Source organism: Ochotona princeps, chromosome X (assembly GCF_030435755.1).
Source record: "Ochotona princeps isolate mOchPri1 chromosome X, mOchPri1.hap1, whole genome shotgun sequence".
NCBI lineage: Eukaryota > Metazoa > Chordata > Mammalia > Lagomorpha > Ochotonidae > Ochotona > Ochotona princeps.
This window is the reverse complement of record NC_080865.1, coordinates 94,094,427-94,120,812: the sequence shown is the minus strand read 5'-3', so window position 1 is coordinate 94,120,812 and position 26,386 is coordinate 94,094,427. Positions and strand designations below refer to the sequence as shown.

The 26,386-nt window shown below is 42.6% G+C and overlaps 1 protein-coding gene across 2 annotated transcripts; it reads left to right on the top strand.

Annotated features, from left to right (window-relative positions):
* The first annotated feature begins 572 nt into the window (after positions 1-572).
* MAP7D3 (MAP7 domain containing 3) lies at positions 573-26,128 on the top strand. Of its 2 annotated transcripts, XM_058658557.1 has the most exons (17): positions 573-766; positions 4,507-4,605; positions 4,700-4,783; positions 5,843-6,006; positions 8,348-8,462; positions 10,745-10,828; positions 14,317-14,702; positions 15,452-15,576; positions 15,748-15,950; positions 17,272-17,407; positions 18,609-18,750; positions 20,014-20,118; positions 21,043-21,096; positions 22,094-22,202; positions 23,178-23,340; positions 24,222-24,493; positions 25,487-26,128. In XM_058658557.1, the coding sequence occupies exons 1-17, from the start codon at positions 694-696 to the stop codon at positions 25,492-25,494; spliced, it is 2,322 nt and encodes a 773-aa protein (XP_058514540.1). In that variant the 5' UTR covers positions 573-693; the 3' UTR covers positions 25,495-26,128. The 2 variants fall into 2 exon arrangements, with proteins under 2 accessions (XP_058514540.1, XP_058514541.1); XM_058658558.1 differs by lacking the exon at positions 21,043-21,096.
* Positions 26,129-26,386: the final 258 nt, after the last annotated feature.

Here is a 26,386-nt window from a genome sequence, read left to right as displayed (position 1 = left end):
CGCCCGGGATGCTGCAGCATAAAGCCCAGGACGCGAGTTAGGGTTTCTTTAGCCCTGACAGAGCGGCTACTAGGTGGGACAAGAGCCGCGCTGCCCGGTCCAAAGGTTCGACGTGGGCGGGCGGGCCCCTTAGGGCCCGCCCCGCCGCCCCGCCCCGCCCCGCCTCTCCGTCGCGCCCCATCCCAACGCCTCTCCTTGCCGCTCCGCCCAGTCCCGCCCCGCCGTCCCTCCCAGCTGTACCGCCGTCCTGCCCCGCCGCTCAGCCCCAACTCAACAATCCGAGTCTTGCTGCTGCTCCACCGCCCCTATCCACCTTCCCAACCCGCCCCACCGCCCAGCCCAGCCTCACCACAATCTTGTCCACCGCCACTGTCGCTGCCACCGTCCCTATCACCGCCATCACCACTGCCACCGTCACCCCCACGGCCACCCCCACGGTCACGGGCCCCCCCACGGTCACGGGCCCCCCTACGGCCACGGCACCCCCTACGGCTACGGCCACGGCCACCCCCACAGCCACGGCCACCCCCACGACCTCGGCCACCTCCACGGCCACTCCCACGGCCACAGCCACCTCCAAGGCCACCCCCACAGCCACAGCCACAACCAGAGCCGCAGGTCCAAAAGAGGCAGCACCAACGCCAGCGCACTTTGGCAGAGCAGCCACCGGCAGCTCCCATCCGCGTCCAGGTGATGGAAGCCCGCCCCAGCTCTGGTGGTGGCGCCCGCGGCGGCACATCCTTAAAGGGGCTGCGACAACAAATGGGTGAGCAGGTTGGCGACTCGGACCAGTGCGGGGGGCGGAATTCCCGTGACTGACCCTCCAGAGCAGTGCGGCAGGCACCAAAAAACTTTCCTCCTGTGCCCCTTCGCGCCATCCGGTTTTCCCCTCAGTTCTACCAGTCTCCTGAGATGGGACGGGCGTGGGGAGTCCTGGGCCGGACACGGGAGGTGAGATGGACAGCTGGTGCCACTAGCCACCTAAGTATCGGTGCCCGTGGCCAAAACTGCGGGCGGGGCGTGCGAGAACTAACGGGCGGAGGTGGGGGGGACATAGATCGCAGAGGAAGATTCGAAACTCTGACCTGATGGGCGGTTCCGAGCTGCCGCACCCGATGTTCAGAGCAACTAAAGCGAGTGCGACAATCCATGCGACCCCTCTGCTGCACGGGAGGCGCGGGCACTCGGCCGGACCCGTGCGTCGGCGCTGCCTGCGCGGCCAGGACAGCCCTTTGAGGCACGCAAAGTTTAAGATTTCCTCAAACCTGGCCCTTTGCACCCACTCTGTCAGGATCCTGGGAGGAAGTCGCTGGAGAAGGGGTGGGGGTTGCGTTGAAAGTTGGGCTGAAACGGCTCTCTGCAACATCAGATTTGCCTGCTGTAGCAAATGATTTCCACAAGACGTTACCTTCCATGACACCTTGCAGTCCTTAAGTTGAATGGTGTCGGCCATCAGAGTATGGCTCTTCAACGTGTCCCATCACCAATAAACTTTCTGTATCCCTCCAAACCGCCCATCTTGTAAAACAAAGTAAACAACATATCATGCTGTTTAAAGCAGGGGATCACATTGCTACCTGAATAAGGTAGTATCACGTGCTCTGCGGGGTGGGAGTGGGGTGGGGATTCTTTCAGCTGCCTCTCTGCTGACAGTCAATCAATTGGTTTTATTCCTGTTTTGTTGAAATCCTTAGGGCTTTTTTCTCACGTGCAATTAAAAACCCAATTTAGATTGGCTGAAACTGAGCAGCTGTGTGTTATGAAGGACACTTTCAGTCTCTCCAAAGAACGCCTCAGAAGGGAGTACACTTCATCATTCCTTAAGGAGAAAACAACGTTCCTTCTGTCTGTAGCTCAGCAATGCACCAGGAGGTTTTGCACTGAATTCTGTTGTGCTTATCAGTGCTTACAATGTTCTGACATTGATAGCCAGTATTTATGCCAATCTATTGAAGGAGCTGTGGTCTGGATACCCCTGGAAGCATTTCTGCATTGCATGTTAGGAAGTATTCTAGTGTTTTAAAACTATGTATGACGCAGTTGCTTGAATTCACAGCATTTCTAGCCAGAAACTTAAAACCAAAACAACCAAAAAGGCTTAATGTAGATCCCTAGTTTGCTTCCTTGTTGCTTATATCATACATGTCTCCGCATTTTCCCAAAGGATCAATGAGGCAATAAAGGCTTTGCTGAAAGGTCAGTTTCATCTCCTGCCAGGAGCCTGGGTGCACAAGTTAAAATGATATCCTGAAGGAAAACCTTACCAAGGCGATTAGTGTAGTTGTCATATATCTACATATGTATATATGAATTATTGTGTGTAAATACACACATCTAATTATTGAATTGTTAACATGCATAACAATGTAGTAAGTTTATAACATGCCGGAGAAATATGCTTGTTTCAACAAAACACATGTTTAATGTCTTTAGATGTGAGTGCTTTCCAATTATTTTATCTCAATCTTTCAACCAGATGAGCATAGGAAACTTTGCCACTGACTTGTCACCTTTTTCTTGTTTAAATTCATAAGTGATTTCTTGGCTTAGAATAAGTTACTCAAATAATGTTCTCTACAAATGCAAAGAAGGCTACTAGGATGCCAAATCAAATTACCGTAGCATTTCTGAACTAGCGGAACAGTGAGGTTATTTAGTCCAGTCCAGAGGCCCAGCTAGAAAAATCTGGGCAGCTTCTCCAACTTGAATGTGTACCACTCCAACAGCAAGCTTTGTATCTTTCCAAGTAGCCATTCTGCTTAAGTGCTTTTCATTGGTTAGACTCTGTGCCCAACTTTTCTCATCTTCAAGACATGTTGTCTTCCATTTGGTCTTGGGATTCTTCTGTCTGTCTCAGGCCTATACCCTGTAACTTTGTTCCTATACCCTATAAGGCAAAATTCTGTATATTTGCCTTATTTTGTGGTTTCCTGTTTGCAGATCTTTTTTTTCCTTTTCGTGTTTTTAAATTATTATTATTACTTTAATGTTTTTGGAAGAAAGTTGCCTTTTAATGTAAACTCAAATCCTGCTCTGCCTTTGCCATGTACGAATTGTGTAACCTGGGAAGTTTCCCTTTGGTTTTCTCAGCCACAGGAGCTCATTTCTTACAAGAAGATGCCCTGTGCACAAGCAGTGCTGCAAAGAGATATTGCCGAGTGGGAAGTTGTGGAACATTTAAACTTCCAGGCTGTACTTAAGAATTTTTGTAATATGCTAGTGCTCAACTTCAGTTGTGTTTGGTTGCAACAGCTGACAAAAGGTTAATCTTTTAGGTTTAGCTGTGTATCAGAACTATTAGGGCCTTGGGGTTAAAAAGAAATACTTTTCTCTTTTGAAGTTTTGCTCTCTATGGTATTTCTACTGCGAAGTTACTTTCAAGGTAACCACTAAGATGACTCTCAGACAGCTTTCCTCAAAGCCCATCCATTTTACATGTGCCAGGGCAGCTGCTCTGTTCCCTTGGTTATTTAAATTGTCCATTTTTAACTGTTACATTTGTCTGTAGAAACCAGATTCGTATGTAGTATCATAGGAGCATATTTCCTATGCTTTTAGATCAGGGTAGGACAGAGGTAGAGACATAGTGCTCAGGTTTTCAATACCCTTCCATGGATTTAGGGTTTTTTCTGATACAATCATACATGGAATTGAAGGACTCAGGGATCTCCTATAATAACTCTTTAGTTTTCCTTACTTTCCCTCAAATTGTACCTCTTGAGTCTTATACTTCTATGCTAGTGACCTTGATCACATAAGATACATGTTAACACCTGTCTGATTTCTATTTGTTTGCTTGGCATATTTGTATTCAAAATGATATCATCTCACTGGAGATTTCTTCTCCTAGAAAATGGTCCTCCCTCTACCTTCACTGTGCATCAGAATAGAACTTTTAACAACTACAGGTTCATGGACCTCAAACCAAAGACTAGTGGTACAGGGAGGCAAATCCACTCAAGTAACCCCAGGGTAAAACTGGGGATGAAGGCCCTGATATGAATCATTTATACATTTGCTTCTTAATAGTGAACCCAGTCTCTGAGACTTCTTACCAACACTTTGCTTTCAGATTCAGGTCCATACATTGTTCACGTTTGATGGTCTAACATCCCCAATTTATGATGAAACAGATTATTTTCCAATACCTGGCCAGCTCAGTTTTTCTACTGTCATGTAATGCATAATGTCTTGTCTGAGATAATTTCAAAAATTATTGATCACACGCTTTTATCCATCCACAAGCTCAGGGCCACCATTGCCATTAATATGTCCAGCACCTGCATAGGAAGCAGGTGATTTTATTTCTTTACTAAAATAGTGCTGAACGTCATAGGCGTCAAATGCATCATCATTGTCACCCGGATTACTCAGTCATGATTTAACTATATGGAGGTTTTTCTAGGTTTGTCATCAAAGACACAACTGTTGTGGCTTGTCAACTCGTGTGTTAACTGTTTATCTTCCTAATATCTAATCCCTTGCCCTTGTCTACCTGTATTTTAGTTGCTGAAGCCCAAGCAATTGCTGATGAAAGACGAAATCGAAATCAATTTAATTCTGTTGCATCCCAACAGTCAAATCTAAAGTCGTCAGTTAAACCAGGTATAATTTCTATAATGATTTGATACATGTCAAAGTGCCCTGTCTTTACAAGTTGACATCGCATTGATCCTTAACTATATCCTTTTTCCTTTAGTTATAGATGGATCTGTACTCCGAAATGACTCAAAACAAAAAATGGTAAAGGAACGCAGGGAGGAGAAGAGAAGACAAGAAGATGGTATAACATTTTTAAAATAAAAATGGATGTATTTATGTTAATGTTATCTTTTCCAAAGTGGCTTTACATTTCCTAACCTGATAACATGGTAGATTATAATTGTTACAGTGTGTATTAGATCAGACTAAATCCGCTTGTCAAGCCAGACAAAGGAGGCTCAAGAGAAATCTGCAACTATTGGTTTAGTTTGAAAACTCTAGGGCTTTAATTTTCTAAAAACTCTGGGATGAAAATTTCTTCAGCATTTGTGAAAGCAGATGTAACAGGAAGTAAGTGAAACTTATTTCAAAAATGACAAAAAATGTCTAGTAAACCAGAAATAGAGAAAGTGTAATTTTGCTGATTGTTACGATTCTGAAGTATGACTTTGTATAAATTGGGCTCCAAATAATCTTTCTTCAACTTGAGAGTACACTTTTCAATAATTGCATCTTTGTTATATCTACTAAATCCACGAGCAAAACTAGTATTCTATTTAAATGGAGTGCAAATTTTTCTATTTGAAACAGACCAGTTGGAAAGACAGAGCAGTACAACAGTTTACAACAGCATGGAAACTCTATCTGTAGGAAGCTATTAGGGTGTTCTGTAACTTACAGGGCCATTTGTGTGCAAGTATCATGTTTAATGTAGTCTGTATAGACGAGCACTTTGAAAAAGTTTCCTAGCAGAAGGAAACAAAAACATTCTGTGTATTTTAAATCCATATTTTAATACATAACATATTTATCAAGGCTTCACTTTAGCTCCAACCAAGAGAAGTATCATATGAAGAAAATATTTCTTCAGAATTTAGAATGCTAGTTTGGACAGGAAGAGGATCATCTGGCTTAGATAAGCCAGTTCTCCAGAGTTAAAGGAACATCCAGTGAAAAAATGATTCTCGAGTGGCCAGCTGTGCTCTCTTCTATAATAAATCTCTCATTACTAGCATGGATTATGTTGTTTGGAGAGAGAATGTGGCCTATTCACTTATTCCTTCTATCTGTGTGTAATGTGAAAAACTGGAATATTCCCCCTGGCTCTTACACCATGCAAATGTATGGTGGACTGTTTCAGTCAACAAAGAATCACAACTGCGTGAAAAAGAACGAAAAGCCAAACTCCAGTACGAAAAGCAGATAGAAGAGAGACACCACAAAATGAAAGAACAAAAAGACAAAGATGAGTGTAAGAGGATATCTGCGGAAGAAAAAAGGAGGCAGAAGTTGGCAGAAGAACAGGTACGTCCATCAAGTGCCACACCCTCTTGCCTGGCTCTGGAATATTTTTGTTCCTTGGCTTCCTCTGCCTTGACTAGTCCTGAGGGGAGGGAACCCATCTCAGCATTTTCTTTTTCCTTTTCCTGTTAAGATCCCAGGCACTGCGAGTCACACATGAGCCTCAGGAAGGAAGAGCCCCTGAAAGTCAGGAGTGGAGTCCTATCCACAGCTATCTCTACTACCAAACAGTCTTCACTCCTGCGGCATAGCCTAACGAACAGGAGCAGACCCAACAGGCTGACCCACCCTCATAGGATCCCATCTGACTGCTCACAGCTCCTGAAATTACAGCACCTCTCAGCCTTCGCTGCACACTTGCTGTCCCTTCCGTGTTCCTTGCTCCCTCTGGTGGACATTCCCACTCTGCCTTGCATGTCCCATGTCCGCCCCCCAACCCCCCGCCCCGTGGTTCCTCCCATTTGCCTTTCTGGACTGGGACCCATTGGACCAATGCCTTAGCATTTTGTCTCCTGTTTTGTGACACCACTGCTCTCCTCTCCTACGTGAACCCTTCTTTGATGTAAGTCGGGGGTTTGTCATGCCCTCTTTTTTCCTTGTCTGTTTCATTTGCAGGATTTTTTTTCTCTTGTAGATCATTCTACTATCTTCCTACAAAGAGGTTTGCCAAAGTTTCCCCTAAGTGAGGCTTCGTCTGCCTCTGGTTCTCTGCAGCCTTTGGCTTTTCTGCACCCAAATCAGCTTGCTTTTCTTTCTGCTTTCTTTGTCTTAGCTTCTCTCTGGTTTTTCCTCTTTTGGACTCCCTTTAATTCTCTCAATGAGTATGTATTTTGTCTGTCTCTCTTGTTTTCTGCTGCTTGGATTTTTGTATTTCTTTTTCTCTCCTTTTTTTCTCTTTAGTTCCACTTCTCCCCACCCTGAACCCTCATCTCTTTGTCCCCATCCCTGACACGCACACTTGCCCCACGCCTGGCCCCACATCCCACCTAGAGAAGTGTCCTTCTTCTAGAATCCTGTGCTCTTCCTTCACAGGCATGCTTTGCCACCACTTTCTTTCTTGGTCTTTCTGAATCTCCTCCTGTGATTGCTGATCCTTGCCATGTTTCATAGTCCAGGCTTTGCTAAACTCTCATTCAGAATCACTGTCACTGCTCAGCATCCTCTGTGAAGCATCCAGAAGCTGACAGTGGGCCAGCAGAAGAGAAGACGATGTGTCAGAATGATCCTGAGGATAGAAGCCAGGAGCTTTCTATCTCCATGGCAGTGATGCAGATTTGAAAATTCAGATTTCCTCTGAGCAGAGATCCACAAAGCTGGTGGTGCTGAGCCGGGACAAGTGTGGAACCAGCAGGACAGGATCTTAATAAAACAGAAATATTTGAACAAGACAGGGTTAATCTCTGACTTTAGTTTATTATAGTTCTAAGTAATTAATCAGAAAACCCTGTGTTAGGAAATAGAGTTTTCCACCATTGCCGTTATGTCAGTTTTCATACATTTTCTTAGCATGTTTATCTTTGCCCTCAGAGCAATGGTGAAGACACGGGAAGGAGTGGGTTGCTATGAAACGGTTGTTGTCAGTGAAGACTAGACAACCTCTGGCCTTGAAATTGATTTGCTTGCCAGGTATGCTGCAGTGCAGGGATAAGAAATAGGGAGAAAATAATTCATTTCTGAAAGTGGAGTTGTTTTCTCCCATCGTGGCCTTTAATTTGTAGAGTTGTCTCCCTGACCAGTTTAAACTGAAGCTGAGGTAGGGTCAGAGATGTTTGATTTTTTTTTTTTTTTGACATTTTATTTTTTAAAATCAGAACTTAGCGTTTTAACAAATGTGGGTATAATGGATGACATTGGCATAGATTTCTGTTATGCATGTTTTGATTTTTTTTCCCTGCTTTATTTTATAAATGAAAAAGTGACTTTAAAAATACATTCCACAACAGCTGATAAAAATGATTGAGGGAAGGGAATCAAGAACAGGAAGAGTAATGAATGATGAAGTGTGAGGTCTGATTAGCAGACACCAAAGCATAGCACTCTCCCATGGTATGCTGGTGAGAAACAGACTGAAAGCTTGACTCTCAACTCCCCCATGTGAAGAACAAAGAGAGAAAAGCCTGATGTATTCCTCCAGAGCATAAGATAGAAAAATGAGCCAGGAGAGACACTGCTATTAACAAATACTTAAGCCAAATCTCCCATTATTTTAAGCCTTTACCTCGTGCAAGAAGCTTTTACCTAATGCAGAAATTTGATAAAAGGATTGGTTTATAAGCCACAGGACCAAACCACATTCACCTACATGAAGAGTATGTAAAAATGTGTCGGCATCTTTTTCAAACAGGCAAAATTTAAAGCTGTCGTTCATCGTACTTTGGAGCGGAGTAGTCGTGTTGGCCGACAACAAAAGAGGTGGTCGTGGGAAACCTCCTTTCCCCTGGATTATGACAGCAAATTGGGTAATTAACTCCACTATTAAAGTTTAAGCTCATGTTTAAGTTTAAGCTCATGTTCATGTTTAAATATTGGTTATCAAAAGAAGAATGCATTTGTAACAAAGTTTTAATCTTTTTAAACACAAATACTTTATAAACTCCATCTTTGTGTCTACATTCATCAATGTCAGCAAAAGAAACAGGTGACACTTTCTAGGTAACTCAATAATATGCCAAGCATCTTGTTTCAGTTTATTGTCAGCATAAAGTGATGAAGTTACTGAACTTTATACAGCTTATCCAGGTCACATTTTAAAAAGAAAGTCAACCTCATTTACTACTGATTCGCTATATGTTTTCCTATCTGCGGACCTAGTTCTATGTAGTTTTATAAAATGAACGTTATCTTCATGTGTTTTAGAAGCAGTGACTGCCAGTTAAACTCATGTGCCTGGTGAATGCATGTGCCTGCTGGGTACCGCTGAATCACAAACACCAGTCTTAGCCAATAAGTCTGTCTTCATGAAATAGGAGTATAAATAAATACCATATATTTCCTAGTTGTAAATGGTCTATATCTACTGAAAATCTAAAACAGAACCATTCTGCTCTCAGTAAACAAACCTCATGTCATCTACAAAGATCTTCACTATTCTATCAATCTGAGCAAGTAGTTATTTCATATATTGTACTGAATTACAGTGTAACGAAACTATGCTTTTATACTATCACTTCTTTAAATTGTGGAACACTTTGCTTTTTTCACACTTTTTTGCCATAAATTTTAAGGTGATCACAGATCACTGCAAATACATCAGCGAAGTAGCACATTATTTTACACAAAGATGGCCAATTGATGTGTAATTTTATCAATATAAATCCTTGTTCTGTGACTTTTTTCATTGTTCATATTAGATGAGTTGTTGGGACTTCAGCTAATTCAAACTGAGGTACATTTTGGTCAAAAAATATTGTATTTAAGTGGTCTAATAATTTATTTTATTTTAAATTATTCCTATTTTAGCTAACTTGTTGATGAGATTGTGTTTTCTAGGGACTAGTGAGACCAGTCTTTCATTCAGTTTCCTTTAAGTAGCATGATTATTACCTTACTTAAGAATAACAATACTATACAACAATATTTAAGAATTTTGTTGAAATTGGAATTAAAAGGTAGATACATTTTGATGAAACAAATTGAAATTGATAGTATACATTTCTCTTGAACTTGCGGAAAACTCTTTACATGTGTAGATGTCAAATTCTTGTGGTGCCAGACACACTTATCCTTCAATCCCCTTTTCTACAAACTTTTTCAAGTACCTACACATATGGCAGTGGACAGGTTTATCTGCTTTACATTTATTTGCCTTAAATGAAATGAAGTTATCTACTATGAATGTTTCAAATACCTGCTTCATCCTTGTATGAAATTAATAAGTAATGTCCCTTAATTTGCTTCAATTTGTAAGTCACCAAAGAGAAATTACTTTTTTCAAAAATTAATTTGTTTATGCATTTGAAAGGCAGAGTTAGATATAGAGAGAGAAATAGATATTTTACACTTGCTGTTTCACTATGCAAATGGACAAAATGACTAGGATTTGGTTAGACTGAAGCCAGAAGCCAGGGGCTTCTTCCGGGCCTTACACATGGGTGCATGGGCCCAAGCACTTAGACTGTCTCCCACTACTTTTCCAGGCCAGAAGCAGGGAGCTGGATGGGGAGTGGAGCAGCCAGGATTCAAACCAGCATCTATGGGATGCTGGCATTCCATGAGGCTGCTAACCCAGCCACGCCACAATGCTGGGTGCCTGAGAAATTATTTTAAAGCAGACATCCCTCAGTCTTTTGAGCTAACATATTTTAAGTGAAATAGAAATGGATCTACATAAAGTACACTACTTTCTTTTGTGAATAGTTGATTTGCTTGAATTGTGATGTCTATATAAAATGTTATGCTAATTTTTTGCTTAAAAATACTAGTTACAACTAAAAGTTAAACTGCTGTTAGTATTAAGCATCGTGGAATATATCTGCAAGTGACGCATTTCTAATCTGAGATATGTTATCAGAAACTATGAGACATTTTTCCGCTTAAATTGTTACCATGTTACGTAACCTTAAAGTTCATCTCAGATAACGAATAAGACAGTTTTAAGTCTAAGTCTGTAGAATCTCTGTAAAAAATTCTTGCAAGCAAAAGTAGAGATTAGGAAAATCTTCAACAGGGATGATTCATTCTTGAAGTCATATATTGAAGAATGCTTTTGGAAAGATAATATTCCTTTGCACTTGATCTCTAGGAATAATGAAAAATAAAAGAAGCTCATCTCTAAGTCGAAAAGATAAACTGCATTCTTATGACAAAAAAATGGAGTGCGGGCCAGGTGGGTAGCTATTTCTAAATAAAATTCTCATTGAGTCGCTTGAAAATTCTTTCATTTTTCTTAAAGATATATTTATTAGAAGGGCAAGCTTAGAGAGAGAGATCTTTCATCCGCTGGTTCACTCCCCAAATATCCACAGTGTCATGCCTTGGGCTTGACCAGGCTGAAGCCAGAAGCCTGAAACTCCAGTTGGGGTCTCCAACATTGTTGGTGGGGGCCCGGGCACTTGGGTCCTTTCCACTCTGTGTGAGTTCCCCCAGAGAAACCCCAGACAGGGGAATGGTTCTGTGAGGTATTTTAGCTGGAGCGCTTGCTTGGAGTTATTGTGGCATATTGTGGCTTTTTCCTCTTTGTGCAGCTCCTCTCTTCCTTTGTATTCAGATCTCTTGTGCTGTGACTTGCTGGGAAATTTATACTGTTCCACACAGCTGTTACTCCCTTTGCATTTCTTGGTGTGTGGAACCTGAGATTGAATCCTTCCCACTTGTTCTCATTTATGTTCTCATCCTGTGTGTATCTCTTCTGAAGTCAGCCTGAGTCAGTCACCTGTCAATCACCTGCTCAACCTAACAAATGCATCATCAGCCAAAAGCAAAAGTGCTGCAGCACTTTTTGGGTCTGAAAGAAGAACAGACATAGGGTGGCAGGCATGTGGTAGAAAGCCTGAAAATACTAGTGTTTGGATCTAGGACAGTAGACTCATCACTTAATTTGTCATGTGTAGGCATTGAAATAACTGGAATCAGTAGTCACCAAACTAGTGATTTTGCTCAATACTTATTGTCACGTATTTTATATCTTCCAACATGGTGGGGAAATTGTAATTTTTGTGTTGGTCCAATTTTTTTAAAAAAAGCAACTAACATCAACAAAGTCTCCGACTGCATCTTCCCCACTTTTTCTCCATAAATTATGGATGCAGGACATGGCATCAGTCTTCCGTTTTTATTGTTAGTAAAAGATTCCGAATCTTCACGTCTGGGACTTGTTCACTTAAAGTTTACGTCTAATGTCAGACATGCTTGTACATCGTAAGATGTCCCTGGTGAGGGAAAGCTCTCGTGGGTTTTCCCATCACTGTTCAACACTGCTTTTCTCTTTTCCAGGCTATATCTCAGCTCATTTGCTGCCTTTTTCTGTCAGTATTTATATGATTAGTAAAACGAGTTGAAATATCATCCCTGACTTTGTTGTAGCACAGCCTTCTTTCTTTTGGTTCTGGTTCCTGACTTTGTGCCCAGTTCCATGCATGTCACATCATTTCCTGCCAGTCTCCCTCACCTCCCATCTATTATAAGGTATTTCTAATTATTTCAATTTTAGTTTCATATATCACTACCATCAAAAACTCTGTGTCTTCAATTTCTGTGGCTAATAATAATCTAGTTACTATAGTTACATATTGCTATACTTAATCATAGTTTCTGAAGCACAGACCGTTGGTACTAAATAATGTGACTGCTGATACACCTTCAGCTATGTGTATAAAATGCTTTCTCCACCAAAGCAAGGTACTAAGGAAAAACAATTCAATTCAAATGTTATTCACAAAATGTCCATCTTATAACTTGGACTACTGTAATCATTTAACAAAATCATGTAAGAATTTGCCATCCAAATTTTAAGCTTAAATGGGAAAAAAAATTACCAAATCTTAAGAAAGCCACAACCAATATCTTTCTTAAAATGTTTATTATATAAGCAATAAATATTTAATGTCAAATAGTTTTAAACATAATTCCCTGTCATCCTAGTGTCCACTGATAATATTTTTCTTTGCTTTTTTATTTTTTTCAAACAGTGCAATACTCTGCTTTTATTCCATGTATACCATTTTCCATGCCCCAAAATCCTCATGTTGTTTCTCTCAAATACCTGCCTTAGTATAAGCCAAATTTTCTATTGGATGCTTGGAGTATATTTTCAATTGTTTCAGTATTATAAGCCATGTTGTAATTAGCAACCTTGTACATGCATTTTAATATATTTACCTGATTCCCTCCTCCCCCAAGGATTAATCTAGAAGTGGACTGACTAGAACAAAGAGCCTATACATTTTAAATGGCTTTTGCAACATATTGCCAAGATGCCCCTCAGGAAAATTGTGTAAATCTATACATCTATCACAGTATACAAAGTTTCTTGTTCTCAGACATTAGAATCATCATTTCCTTCCATTTTAGTAGACAAGCCAATATTATTCTTGTCTATTATTGATACATACATCTATATCTATCTAAAGATAGATATCTATGTAGTTAAATCTTGAAAGAATCTTAGAGAGCCAACCCAGTCTGATTACTGACTTATAACAGTTTATAATATGTATGGGAAAATGTTCTTTCTCACATTCTATTTTAAAACAATCTAATATGGGGCACCTTGTGTAATCTCCAGGATGGTAAGATCTCTAGTCTGGGAAAGATGTTCAGATTATTTTGATTTTTTTCAATCTACAAATGTTGGTTGATAATCTCCTTGATCCTGACTGATTTGAATGCATAATACAGGAGATTAGCACATGAATCAAAGGATTTCCATCTCTAAAATTACAAGTCCAACCATGCATTCTAAGACTTAATCTTCCCTTCCAGCCCAGAACCCTTCTAGAACCCATCCTAGTCCTGCCCTCTTAGAGACAGTAGATCAGTCACTTCTTGCTTGGCCTTTCTTGATTACTTACCTACTTCATATGCATCTGGAGCTGTTTTGTCAGCCCCTCAACCTTAACCAAGATCTCAGCTCAACTTGACCCAATCCCAAGGATGATCCTTTTTGTTTCACTGCTGAAACACTGTTTTTGTGTGTGTGAAAAATGCTTCTGAAATGTAGTATGATTGAAAGAGAAATAGCTGGGCCTGGCGTGGCAGCATAGTGGTTAAAGTCCTTGCCTTGCACGCACCAGAATCCCATATGGGCGCCAGTTTTAATCCCGGCAGGCCCGCTTCCCATCCAGCTCCCTGCTTGTAGCCTGGGAAAGCAGTCGAGAACGGCACAAAGCCTTGGGATCCTGTGCACCAACATGGGAGTCCAGGAAAAAGCTCCTGGCTCCTGGCTTCAGATTGGCACAGCTCCAACTGCTGCAGCTGCTTGTGGAGTGAATCAACGGATAGAAGATCTTCCTCTCTGTCTCTCCTCCTCTCTGTATATCTGCCTTTCCAATAAAAATAAATTTTTCAAAACAAAAGAGAGAGAAACAACTTATTGCTAACATCAACCCCAGAGAAGCTGCTTGCTTTCATTTCAGGTAGACTACCACTTTCACAGCAGCTCTGTTGTTGACGTGGCTTCCAGAGTGCTCCATTTGTCCTGGCTCTCTGCTTTGTCCCAGTAAACCCTTGACATGTGTGCAATCCCTGTGAATTCCTAAGAAGACGGCCTCTCTTCTTTCAGTCTTTCAGACCGTGCATGTGGTTTTTTGGTCTGTTTGTTTGTTTGTTTGTCTTGATAGATCTGAGTGATCCTTCTCTGTGTTTATTCACTGGCAGACAGCAGTACCCCTGTGTTCCGATATGTACACGTGCCTTTACGCAGATATAGCATGGAAGAATGGAAGTCCACCTCCTTGCTTCCTACCACAGAAGTGAAGACCCCTTCTCAAACCGCATTGGAAGCAACTACACAGAAAAAAGAAGAAACACCTCCCGAGGAGAGTGTGGAGGCACCCCCTGAGGCTAGCTCCTCGGAGGCGCCCCCTGAGAGCAGCGCTGAGGTGCCCCTCGAGGATGCCCCAGAGATGTCCCCTGAAGCCGTGAAGGAAGCATTTCGCAAGGCAAATAAGGGAGCACCACCCCAGGTGACTGTGGAAATGCTGCCCAGGGCAAGAGGGGATGCGCCTCCCAAAGTGAAAGTGGACACTCCAGCACCTTCAGAGGTAAGCATAGACCCCTCCCCGTGCTAGGTGTGGACATGTCCCCCATGGGGAGTGTGAAAATGTCCCCCACGGTGAACATGGACACCTCTCCTGAGATGAGCGTAGAACCCCTTTCCCCAGGTGCATGTGGCAGCAGCCCCCAGAGACGAATGTGGAAGTCCTTCCCAAAGTGCGTGTTTAGGCACCTTGTGAACACAAGTGGGCACTCTGCAGATTTGTCAAGTGCCTTTTATTGGCATGTTTTCTAGTAAAATAGATCCATGTTCATTGTATTGATAACAGGTCAGATTTCACAACATAGCTAGTCACTACTAGTATTCTGCAATAAAATTGTTAATAAAATGGGCTAAGACTCTTAAGCTATCCCCTTAAAGTCTCTCATATTTGTTGTGCCAGTATTTCCTCCAAAAGCTACAGTACTAATTTTTAGAAGAGAAGACACAGCAGTTTATATTATCAATTCTCTTCTCCAGAAAAAAAAAAAACAGTTTGGAGATGTTCCAAAACCTACTAGGGTTTAGAAACAGAAATCGGTTTTACAGTAAAGGATTTCTGTTATATGAATTATTTCTGTGATCTGGTTGAATTATGAAATTGAACTTGTTAATCTGGAAGCAAGTATCTGTACTAGATTTGGGATTTAAGGAGGAGTGATTGCATTTGATTCAGATTTGTTTCAGGAAAAGAAAAACCAGCTGCCGTAAAGCAGTTGCTGATCCTGTCTTTTCTTACTGCCCTGATGTCTTCAGCATCCAGTAAGGGCCATACAGTCCTTGTGTCCTCTTGGCAAGAAGCGCCCATCGTCGCTGGCACCGTGTCCGAGATGGCCGTCCTCCGCCCCTGGCTGGCATCTCCCATTTTCTCAGTACACCAAGTAAGCTGCTTATTTATAACTGCTCTTGCTGGAAAAGCCTTTTAAAGTGGATTTACATTTGTCTCTAACCTCTAATTTCAATATTACAGTATTATCTCATAGTATCAAAATGTGATATTTCCGACTTGTGCATTGAAACTTAATTGGCACACATTTGTCACTTTTTCTCAGCAGGGAAATTCATAAGACCAGTCCCTCACCTTCACCATTCACATCAAAACAATCAATACAGAATTCTCAGGTCAATAAAATGACACCTGACCGACGTGCTCAGTTTTCACAAAACGTATTACCCTCTTTACCAAAGAAAAGAGAAACTTTGAAAACTACAAGAAAATCTGAGGCTGTGAGCAAAAAGCATGTGGTCTTTCAAGGTAAGTCATTTCAGTAAGAGATTTGCTTTAGCCAACTTTGGGAATGCTCAAGTTCATCCTGTCCCCCCATTGATTAGGGAATGGTTTCTCTGGAAGGTAATCTTACCTGCTTTTTACTCCGGAGGAACACATCTCTTCTGGCTTCTCCTTGCTGCTCAATCCCTTTGCTTTGGAAAATCCATATTTGGAGCTGTTATTAAAATCTCTGTTGGGTGAAAGCTTTGTTCCAACTGATCCAGGGGGCTTTCCAGCTCTGATACTAAATCGTTTGAGGAGAGAGCACACACCAGCCAGTTGTGGATGAACCAGTTTTCCTCAGGAGATGTAGGTCAGTTCCCGGGCATAGGCCATAACACATGGTTTGTGTGGTTGTAAGTTCTTGAAGGTGCCTTGTTGCTCTTTTGCCTGGCACGTGTGTTCCATGCCAACAGTCATTACTTAATTTCAAACACACGAGGGAGTTGTGCCTTTTTAAGACATTCCACAGTGAATTCTTTATAGCAGGAATACTCTTAGTATGAATTATTCATTCTTGCTCTGTCTCAGGCTTGGTTTCCTTTACTATCTGCAGTTAGCCACTTTTTTGGACCTTGAGAGTTTCTTTGGAGGTTCTAGCAGGGGAGCGCAGCTACTCGCATACCCTTGACCGAAGACCGGTCCTCCTCTAGCGGGGATGGTCGTCCTCTTTGACCAAGCGTGCAGCTTTGGGAGGGACGCACATGGAGCGGTGAGGGAGGAAGGGGACACCCACCTAGCCAGCCAGATCAGCCGAATCAACCCTGGCGATCAATGGGGTGACAGTTGTCGCAGCCGGATCACCCTCACATCCAGTTAGTCACTTTTTGATCAGCCAAGTATATATGTTGCTCTCAGTGTTGAACTGAATAGTAATAGTATAGCAGAGATCATGCACTAACCTCAAAATGTATGGCAGCTGTATCTTTGCTTAGTCAAATCTTTAAAAGTTTTACCCTGCTGTTGGGCCTGGCCTAAGATTGTCTTCCCCCTAGAATATCTTAGTCTTGTCCCATACAGTGGAGTCCATTGTCTCCTACCAACAAAAATCAAAGTAGAAATGTGTTCTTTCATTTGGAGGAAGCAATTGTTACAAAGAGGCAAAATGCTAATTCTCCTGCGGAGAGGGTGCCACCGGGGCGAGTTTTAAATAAATCACTTGGAGTTTGATTTTAGGTTTATACATTTTGGCTTGTGTTCATACTATTTGCTTCTTTAAATGTTTTTGATTGTGTTGCACTGCTTTGTTGGCTGGAAGAAGAGTAAATTGCTTGTGCTAATGGTTTGGAATGTTTATTTCAAACAGAGTCTGATAGTAAAAGCACATCAGAAACAATGAATGCCGAGGAGGCCACAAACATTTTAACAGAAAAACGTCATCTTGCTCGTGAACAAAAAGTCAGAGATGAAGAAGAAAGACTACAAAAAGAAATGGAACCAAGGTGAACACACTGTTGTCCTTCCCATACTGTAAATTTTGAGTGGAGTCAAGGTCTTGAACAGCAACATCTTACCCTCGTGTTACAAATTCCTAAAGTACAAATGAGTTTTCCTTCTGCAAGCATCAGAAAAACCTCCCTGCCTTGTAAGCAAATAGAGAACAGGAAGCAGTTCAGATCCCTGGAGCAGGCAGAGCACAGAGGAACCTGCCTGTGCATCAGTGCTCCGGTTCCCTCTGGTCCCCGTTAAGATGTGATAGGAGAAGGCAGATAGGGACCAGTCTTACATCTAGAGGCTTTGCATTCATAGCTGTCAACCTTCCCCTTTACTGGAAAAAAAAACTTGTAACTTCCAGAATTTGCAAGCCTGATCATTAAATTTCCTCATGTGTTATTTTGGGTGTTTTCCAATGACCTTTGTGACAACAGAATCTCATCAGTGCAGTGAGCTATGTGTTATGGTGTCACAGACTATGTGTTATGCTGTGTGTTCAAGTGTCACTGCACATTTGCTGAGCACAGCAAATTTCATGTACACTTAAGTTGCATGAATTTGTACTTAAGTAAAATGTTTTTGCCTTCTTGAAATTCATTTTACTTTGGGCCTTGTAATACAAGCCTGTGTCCACAACCTTGAAGGAATGACTACAGCACTGATTTTGTTTTAAAATATTAAGTGCTCTTTGAAATAGTCACATACTTTCCATACAGATGGAGGGGAAATTGAGACTAACGAGAAACCATATATAACCCAAATTCAATTGTTCATCACTTCCTGTAAGCAGGGCTGGGTTAGTGTTGGAAAGCCCAATCAGGCCCTCCTCTAAATGGCACCCCTACACAAGACTGGATGTGAGCATGTGTCAGTAAGGTCTTTTCGAGTGTCTCCTATTTGTAAAACGGTCAAGGAGTGATTATGTGTCTCACATATGTGTACGTCTGTGCCTGTTTTTTAAATGCAAAGTAGCCTGCTACTTGATTCAGATATGTTCTAATCCCAGGGACTAGTTTCTCCCCCGTAAAAAGGCTGCAATTGTGTAAATCTTATATAGTAACAAAACAAGAAATTAGAGCAGTGATTCTGATGTGAATTGTACTATCATACGTAGGCTGTTTCCCAATAAAAGCTCGCATGCTATATATACTGCAAGCTGTGTAAGCAGTCAACCAAGACATTTCCTAACCATTACTTAAACACTTTCAGCACTGCTATAAAAGTGAAAGACTTAATGAAGAAAACAGCTGAAGATCAACCCCAAGAAGTCTCCAAATTTGATGATAAAAACCTACACAAGGAAATTGGGAACAAGAAAGGAAGTCAGAAAAATTCAGAGACCCTGCCACAGGTTTGCTGGCCTCATGCTCAAATAGGGGATGAGAACCAGGTTAACAAATTTAGTTGGAAGACAACTTTTAAAAAAAGCTCTGTTTTGAGGAAGAAGATAAACAGATGCAATGTTTTCTGGCCCCCTTTTTTTTATCACTATTACCCACCAGCACTGTAGTCACCTCCAGCCACCCTGGGCAAAATCCCAGGATGTTGTCCAAGGGAAAGAAAAGAGCAGAACACAGTAAAGTGTAGCTTATCAATCACTTTGTTTGGAATCCAAGTTGCTTACACAGAACAAAGGTCCCAGGTTAGCTTTTCTGATCTGGCATGCATGGTGCTACTCAAAACACCCGTGCCTGCTCCTCACATCCCCCATGAACTCATAAGAAGGTACACCATTGTGAACACTTCTAAAAACTAAGATCTCTGAATGTACCAAAAAGCATGCCTGCCTTGCCCCCATCTAAATCCCAGTCAGCGGGAAGTAAATTTCATTGAGTTCAGCCGACTGTCACTGTGAGTTATGATCACCGGTAGCCCAATTCCTATTCCTAGTTTTAGTCTATCAGGCACGAAATCAGTTGCAAATTTCATAAACAATTGTAGGGACCTGCATTCCTCATGGAAGATGCCTTTAAGAATCCTTCCAGGGGGGCTGGTATTGCGCAGTAGCAGGTAAAGCTGTCACCTGCAGCACCAGTATCCGGTTCAAGTTCAGGCTGCTCAACTTCTGACTCAGCTCCCTGCTAATGCAACTGGGAAAGCAGAACATGGTCCAAGAGCTTGGACTTCTGCATCCACGTTGAATGATCTGGATGAAGCTTCTGGCTTTGAGCTGGTTCAGCCCTCTCAGTTGTGGCTATTTGGGGGAGTGAATTAGTGAAGGAATTATGTCACTCTCTTCTCCCTTTCTATAGCTCTGCCTTTCAGACAAATAAATATTTTAAAATTATCCTCCCAGTTTTTTTTGACAGATGTAGGCTTTTGGCTCCTGCATTGTGTTAGTGGACAGCCGCATAGTCACAGGATTTTAAGTAAGGTGGCCCTGATGTTCATAATAACCTTGAGATCCTAAAACTTCCAGATACAATTTAGCCTAGTTTTGTAAATTCCAAGAAAAGCAATCACCAGTGAATGTCATGTACGTTAGAACCCTTGATCAAAAGGTTACATGGTTTTGTTGTTCTAGATAACATATTATGTCATCTTTTCAACTAATGTTCTTTGATGTCACTCAGCTACACTATACTTAAAACGATATTTTATGCAAATTTCCTAGGAAGAGGATATCAGAGTAATAGCTCCAGAAGAAGCTGGCAATTGCAAAAAGGAGCACGAGAGAATTATGTTGCAAAATTTACAAGAAAGATCAGAAAGAAAAAAGGTACTCACTGTTCTGGGAAGTTTGTCTTGTGTTTGAAATCATGTAGGGCATGTTATAACACACAATGTGTTTCGGGACAGCACAAATGCAATAGATGCTGTCCCCTGAGGGTTGTCCCACTGCACTCTCTTCTGTTTCATTGAGGGAGCTGACCTCCCCTGCATACATTGCATTCCTCTTGGCCCCTCAGTGACCATTGCAGTGATGTGTCAGTACATCAGACCCCTGGGAGCAAAGCTCCCATAGGCAGTGTTGAGTTCCTGGAAGAGCTCGATGGGAGGGAGCGTGCCTTCTAAGGCAGCTCTGAGAAGCCACATTGCTTTGTAAAATGCTGCCATGGATGACTCATCTGGAGGCCTTGGTGCAGGCCAAGGCCCCTCGAGGCTTCCCTGGCAAGTATAGCAGTTGCTCTGAAGAGTCCAAGAAGTGCTGCTCTCTTTGCCTTCAGGAAAACAAGCATGTGCAACGGGGACAATTCTTAGCCCTTGCCTGGACACGACCCTCCTCTGCCTCTCGTCTTCTCTTTTTTGACAGTGTGGCATCTCTGAGGCATGTCATTCGTTACTATCAGCTCCAGGAATGGTCTGTTAGAATAAAGCCATGTTCAAACTTTTCATTGACTTGCAGTAATAGGTGCTTGCTCTAATGCATTTCCACATCCCTGAAGTTAGGATTGAGACATTGTCATTTTCTATTATAATAACAAATTCAGCTGTCACCATTCCAAGCATTTCATGGCAGAAATGGGGATCTGAGGAGATCACCCCTCCACCTCCCATCAAAGGCCTTGTATTGGTAAACTCTGTGGCTTGGGATCCATTGCCGACATTATCCACCTGTGAGCAGTAGATAGCATCAACTTCAGGATTGCCATTTAGTTTTTAATCTGTTTTCATATTTGCATTTTTACTTTTCTTTAAATAGAGAATTGAGGAAATAATGAAGCGGACACGAAAGACAGATGCAGGTGCTGCCAAGGTAGTCTGCGCCTCTGCCCACGGATGCTGGATTTGCATACTTCACACTGTTACCAGCTTCTACATTGTGACCAATCTGGTGATAACGAATCAACACATCTATCCCATTTCTGTCTTCCTGATTCTGGAAATGGTGGAGCAGCCTTTCATAGCTTTAGTTTTAGTGTTTCTGGTTTTCCTTGAGTAAGATGCTTATTTCAGTCTTGGACCTGAAACTCTTTGGTCGCCTTGGCTGCTTCTTCCTTGAAGTTCTTTTCACAGTTGTGGGTGTCACTCCTTTCCTGACTGTGCTTTCCTGACCTGCTTTTCTGAATCTTCTGTTGCATGGGAGCACCTGACTTTACTGTTGGTGAAGGTCGCAGTCTGTTCTGATGTCCTCATTGTTTCCTGCCCGTTCAGACACCTGCTTTGCCAAAGGGCCTTTTCAAGTTCTTGGCCTTTTTTGCTATTTTACCACCTGCACTTTTCTTAGGAGCTCCTTGTGATATATGTACTGAAGATATCTTCACCTACACTGTAGTTTGCCTCACTCTCTTAATGTCTTGATGAGCCAGAGTTCCCATTTTCAATTAACTCAGACTGAGCCCTTTTTGTTCTTTAGAGCGAGTGCCTTTTGGATCTCTTCCATAATCCTTTGCTTCCACCAGCATTGAGCCTTCTAACAGAGCGTGGGTCTTCAAGGTTTCTTTCCCTCTGGATTCTCTCCTCTTTACATTCTCTGCTTTCAAACAACTATTCTGCCCAGTTTGTGTCCCAGCTGTGATAATTCATATCATTAAGCAGCAAGAGGATTTAGAGGTGTTATTTTTGAAAAGTGTTGGGGGTCACTATGTTAAAGTTCATAGGTCCATTTAAAGATAAGGTAAATTTTTGTTGGTGGGGAGGGAGGATTTTAATTAGAGAAAAGTTAGCCGCCAGTCCAGCCTTGACATTGAGTTTCTTTGAAATTCCAAATCTGAATGATTGACGTGTGATCACATTTTTTCTTTTGCTCACAGACTGCAGAAACATCTGGCAATGAAACGTGTAAGGAAGACGAGGCTGATGATGAAGACACAACAGCGAGCGGAAGTGATAAGGATTCTTCAGATTCGCTGTTCTCACCAGGTTGACTTACCCTCCTTGGTTCTGTTAGTCACCGTGCAAGAATGACACCATCTGTGTTCATGTCTAGAGGCTCCTCTGCTTCTGAGCTGTGTGGCTTTGGGCATGTCACTGAACTTCTCTGTGCTGTTTCCCATCTGACAAAGGGGAAGCTGATGTCCTCTTTCCAGTGAGGGCATGAGGTTTCAATGAGATAAATGCTGCCAATGTTGTACAGGTCATACCAAAGAGTGTAGATGACAGCTGTTTCTCAGGTACTGAATGTAAGGACTGCTGGCATTTCAAAGCTCAGGGCCTCATAAGTCATCTATGGTGGACCACCGGCGAAATTATCTTTTCTACTTCTTTCAGAAAAAAATGAAATCATGTCATGATACAGGTGCCCCATGAAATGTACCCCTGACTCCCATATGAGTAGGAACCACTTTAACATAACAGGGTTGACACAGAAAACACTGTTCGTTTCTGGTTTTCCTGCAGGTGGGTCCTGAGCTAGTCAAGCATGCATTCTTCCACATGCTAGTGATACTGCAGGGGGCAGGAGCAAGGGGAGGGAAGGCAGGGAGAAGCCCTAATCCTCAGCTTCCAGAAACCACAGGCCACAGCTATGGGGAGGTAGGCAGCAATAGGAGCCCCTGGACCCACCTCTAGGGCACAGAGAAAAGCTGAAGGTAGCAGGCAGAAGTGGCTTCATGAATAACTGGGGAGAGGGCGACAAACACGGAGCAGTGCTGCCCTCTGGTGGTCACCCTCTGGCCTGTCAGGCTTTTCAGGTCAAGGTAGCCCCCCTTCCCCCTTGTGCTTAGGGTGTGTACACTGGACAGTGCCCCGGCCATGGCCTGGGGCGCTGAGCCTGCTGCCAGCCCAGGCCTTACCCTGCTTCATCTCATCAGGCTCACAGGCTCCGCCCTCTCATGTATTTGTTGTTGAAATTCCAGTTTGAATTCTGTCCCTTTCCCACCTCAATGTTTCTAAAAGGTCGCGGTTTCACAAAGCTGAAGACAATACCTAGAAGGCTGGTGTTTTTGAAAGACAGCTCAGAACCGATCTATACAGAGACAAACATATATTTTAATGCCGAAGTAAGCAGTGTCATGCCAACAAACAAGAACGACCACTTAGCTCATGGCAAAAGGTGCAGGTAAGTCACTCAGTATACTTACCCACATACATTTAGCGGGACTGTGATCGGCCCGCCTGGAGTTCTGAATGATATTACCCATTGAGCTCTTGGTTTCTATGTATCCAGCACTGTGTCAAGCTAAACAGATAAATCCCCACAACAGCCTTGCTTGGTAAGAAGCATCAAGTCCATTTTTTAAAAAAAACAAGAAATTACAATGCACAGATGGCAGGGACCTTATTTAAACAACATCCCACTATCAGAGGCCAAATTCAAACATGCATCTGACTCCAAACCATCTTTTAATTCTTACTGGTTAATGCTGTCTCAAAAAAATAAAACAGGGAAGGGGATGCTTATTGACTGAGTGCTGTCTACCAAGCATTTGATATTGCTTGATTTAATTCCTGTGGAAACTCTTGGCTTGATAGTCATAGCCTTGTGTTCACATGTGGGGAAACAGGGCCCAAGGTTACCTTGGGAGAGCAGGAACGTCCCCTCCTGGTCAATTGTCTGAAAAGACACGGACCTGAAGATGAATGGGAACAACGCAACTGCCAAAAAGCTCGGGGATGGTGTGGGAGAGCACGAGAGCTACAAAGTGTGTTCCACTTCTCTAAGTGCGCCTCACGCAGGGGGAAGCGGGGGCTCCAGAGCCCCCTGTGTTAGCTGCTCCTAGTGCCTAGAGCTCCCAAGGCACACTTGGGCTCTCTAGAATATACTTTGAAAGCTAATGTATTCTGTGATCTCTAGGGCTCCTTCCAGGCTTCCCATTCTCTGATAAACGCTCATTTACTTCCACAGCATTTCTCAGAAGGGATTTAAAAGATGAAGATTCTTTCAGGACAGACCTTGGGCTTGGAATAATCAGGGCTGTAACAAAAGTATGTTTTTTCCAGACCATCCACCAAAAGAGCATCCACATGTAAACCCAAAACCAAGAAAGCCAATGAGACCAAGAGCACCTCCAAATGTACTCCATGTCTTGAACCTAACCAAGAGAAGGCTGGCAACACTGCCGCTGCCCCAACTCATGATGGCATATCTGAATCAGCCATCACAGATATTCGTTCTGGGAGCCGCGCACAAAACTTAATGGGTTCCACAACATTGAGCCAAAATCCTGAAATGTCTTCTGACAACAAGAAAAAAAGAAATCGTGATGCTTCAGGTAGTTCTGGTAAGGCCACCTTTCATCTTCACTCTACTTGAAAGGCAATTCACTTTGAACCCTATCTTCCATCATTCTGTTCCCAGGACAGCGTTTGCTCCGCATAATTTGGCGGCGGCAGGGGGTGGGGGGAGTCAGTGGCATGTGTATAGGGATAATGTGTAGGGATAATCTTGATGAGTTTTGAAGAAATTGATGAACTGATTTTAATGTCCGTGCTGAACACTTCTATGAGACTTGAGAGAAAGAAAGAAAAAGCAAGAAAAAAGGAAAGAAAGAAAAAAGAAAGAAAAAAGGAAAGGAAAGAAAAAAGTGTGCTTTCTCAGAGTCAATTGTCTCCACTCCTGCTCTGCCAGCTGCTTGCCCAGCACAGATATCTTTTATTGAATATTTGTTTTTATGGGAAAGGCAAATTTACAAAAAGAAGGAGAGACAGAAAGATCTTACATCTGCTCTCTGGTTCACTCTCCAAATGGCCGAAACAGCTAGAACTGAGCTGATACGAAGCCAGGGGCCAGGGGCTTCTTCCGGGTCTCCCACTTGAGTGCAGGGCCCCAAGGCTTTGAGCTGTCCTCCACTGCTTTTCCCAGGCCACAAGCAGGGAGCTGGATGGGAAGTGGAGCAGCCGGGACATGAGCCGGCACCTAGGTGGTGTGCTGATTCTTGCAAGGGGAGGATTGAGCCATCGTGCCAGGTCCCAGCACAGATGTTTTTTTAGGGCACAGAGCTTAACAAGATCTTTGGAATTGGTCTCTCAACTTTTAGTTCCAAAACCAATAGGTTTTCAGTTTTCTTTACTTAATAACTTGTCTTTGAAACTAAGAGACATAGCTAAGGTCTCTCTTGGGGTTGAGGAAAAGGGAGATGTTTGTCAGAGCATCTCCATTGTCTAGGGAGAGGCCTGGAGACTTGGGCTTAACCTGAACGGAGGTCAGGGTCACGAGACTCTGAGTATGTTCTGCACTAATCTATCTTCTCTTCCTCTCTCATTAGATGTGTAGACCTCTTCGCACCTAAGAAATGAATACATCTGCCACCCATCTAGCTCAAATCCCAGGTCTTATTCCCCAAACTTCTCGGTGCAAGCGGTAAAGCTGGCAAAGGAAAACAAGAGAAGAAATAGACAAGACAAGCATCCGAGGGTCATCTTGACGTACAGTTCCTAAGGTATTCATATCGCCGTTTGTGTACAAGCATGAGTTCCAAGGAAATGATCCTCCTTGCTTTCATTAAATATTCACCAGTGTTTTCCATTCCCGTGTTTTGCTTTCCGGTACATGTGCTGGCATAAATGCAGCTCAGAACCGTTCACGTGAAGTGGTAACTGCCAGCTTTGTGTGGGGTCCTCCTGAAGGAAGGTTCTCTTTCTGTGCATATTGAAAATCATAACATAATCATTTTTCTGTGTGACACTGACTTTAATTTCAACAACTAAAAACTCAGTTTGATCTGGTAGAGAATAAAATGGATTATGTTAATATCTCAGGATTTCTCCCAAGAGCCATACCAGATTTCTAATATATAAATGCTGAAAATTACAAAATACCATCAAGCATATTTTACTGTGATAGATGTGTGTTTCTAACTCTGCCATTGTTAGTGCCAGGCCCACAGATCCAGGAGCATGAAAAAGCCAAATCTTGGAATGTTCTACATCTCTCATACTCTTGTCAGTACCCAATGGGTTTCTCTGCCAAGAGGTGCGTTATTTGCACACAGCTTTGCGGTTGTCCCATGCCATGTGTTTAACTCTTCTCAGTGTTCAGTTTCACAGTCTTTCGTATGCCCTTGCTAGCTGAGTGCTTCCACATATACCCAGGCTTACCTGTGACCAAAATGGACTTGCCTTTCTCTAGGCACTGGCTGTGGGTGAGGACAGGAGGGGTGCTATTA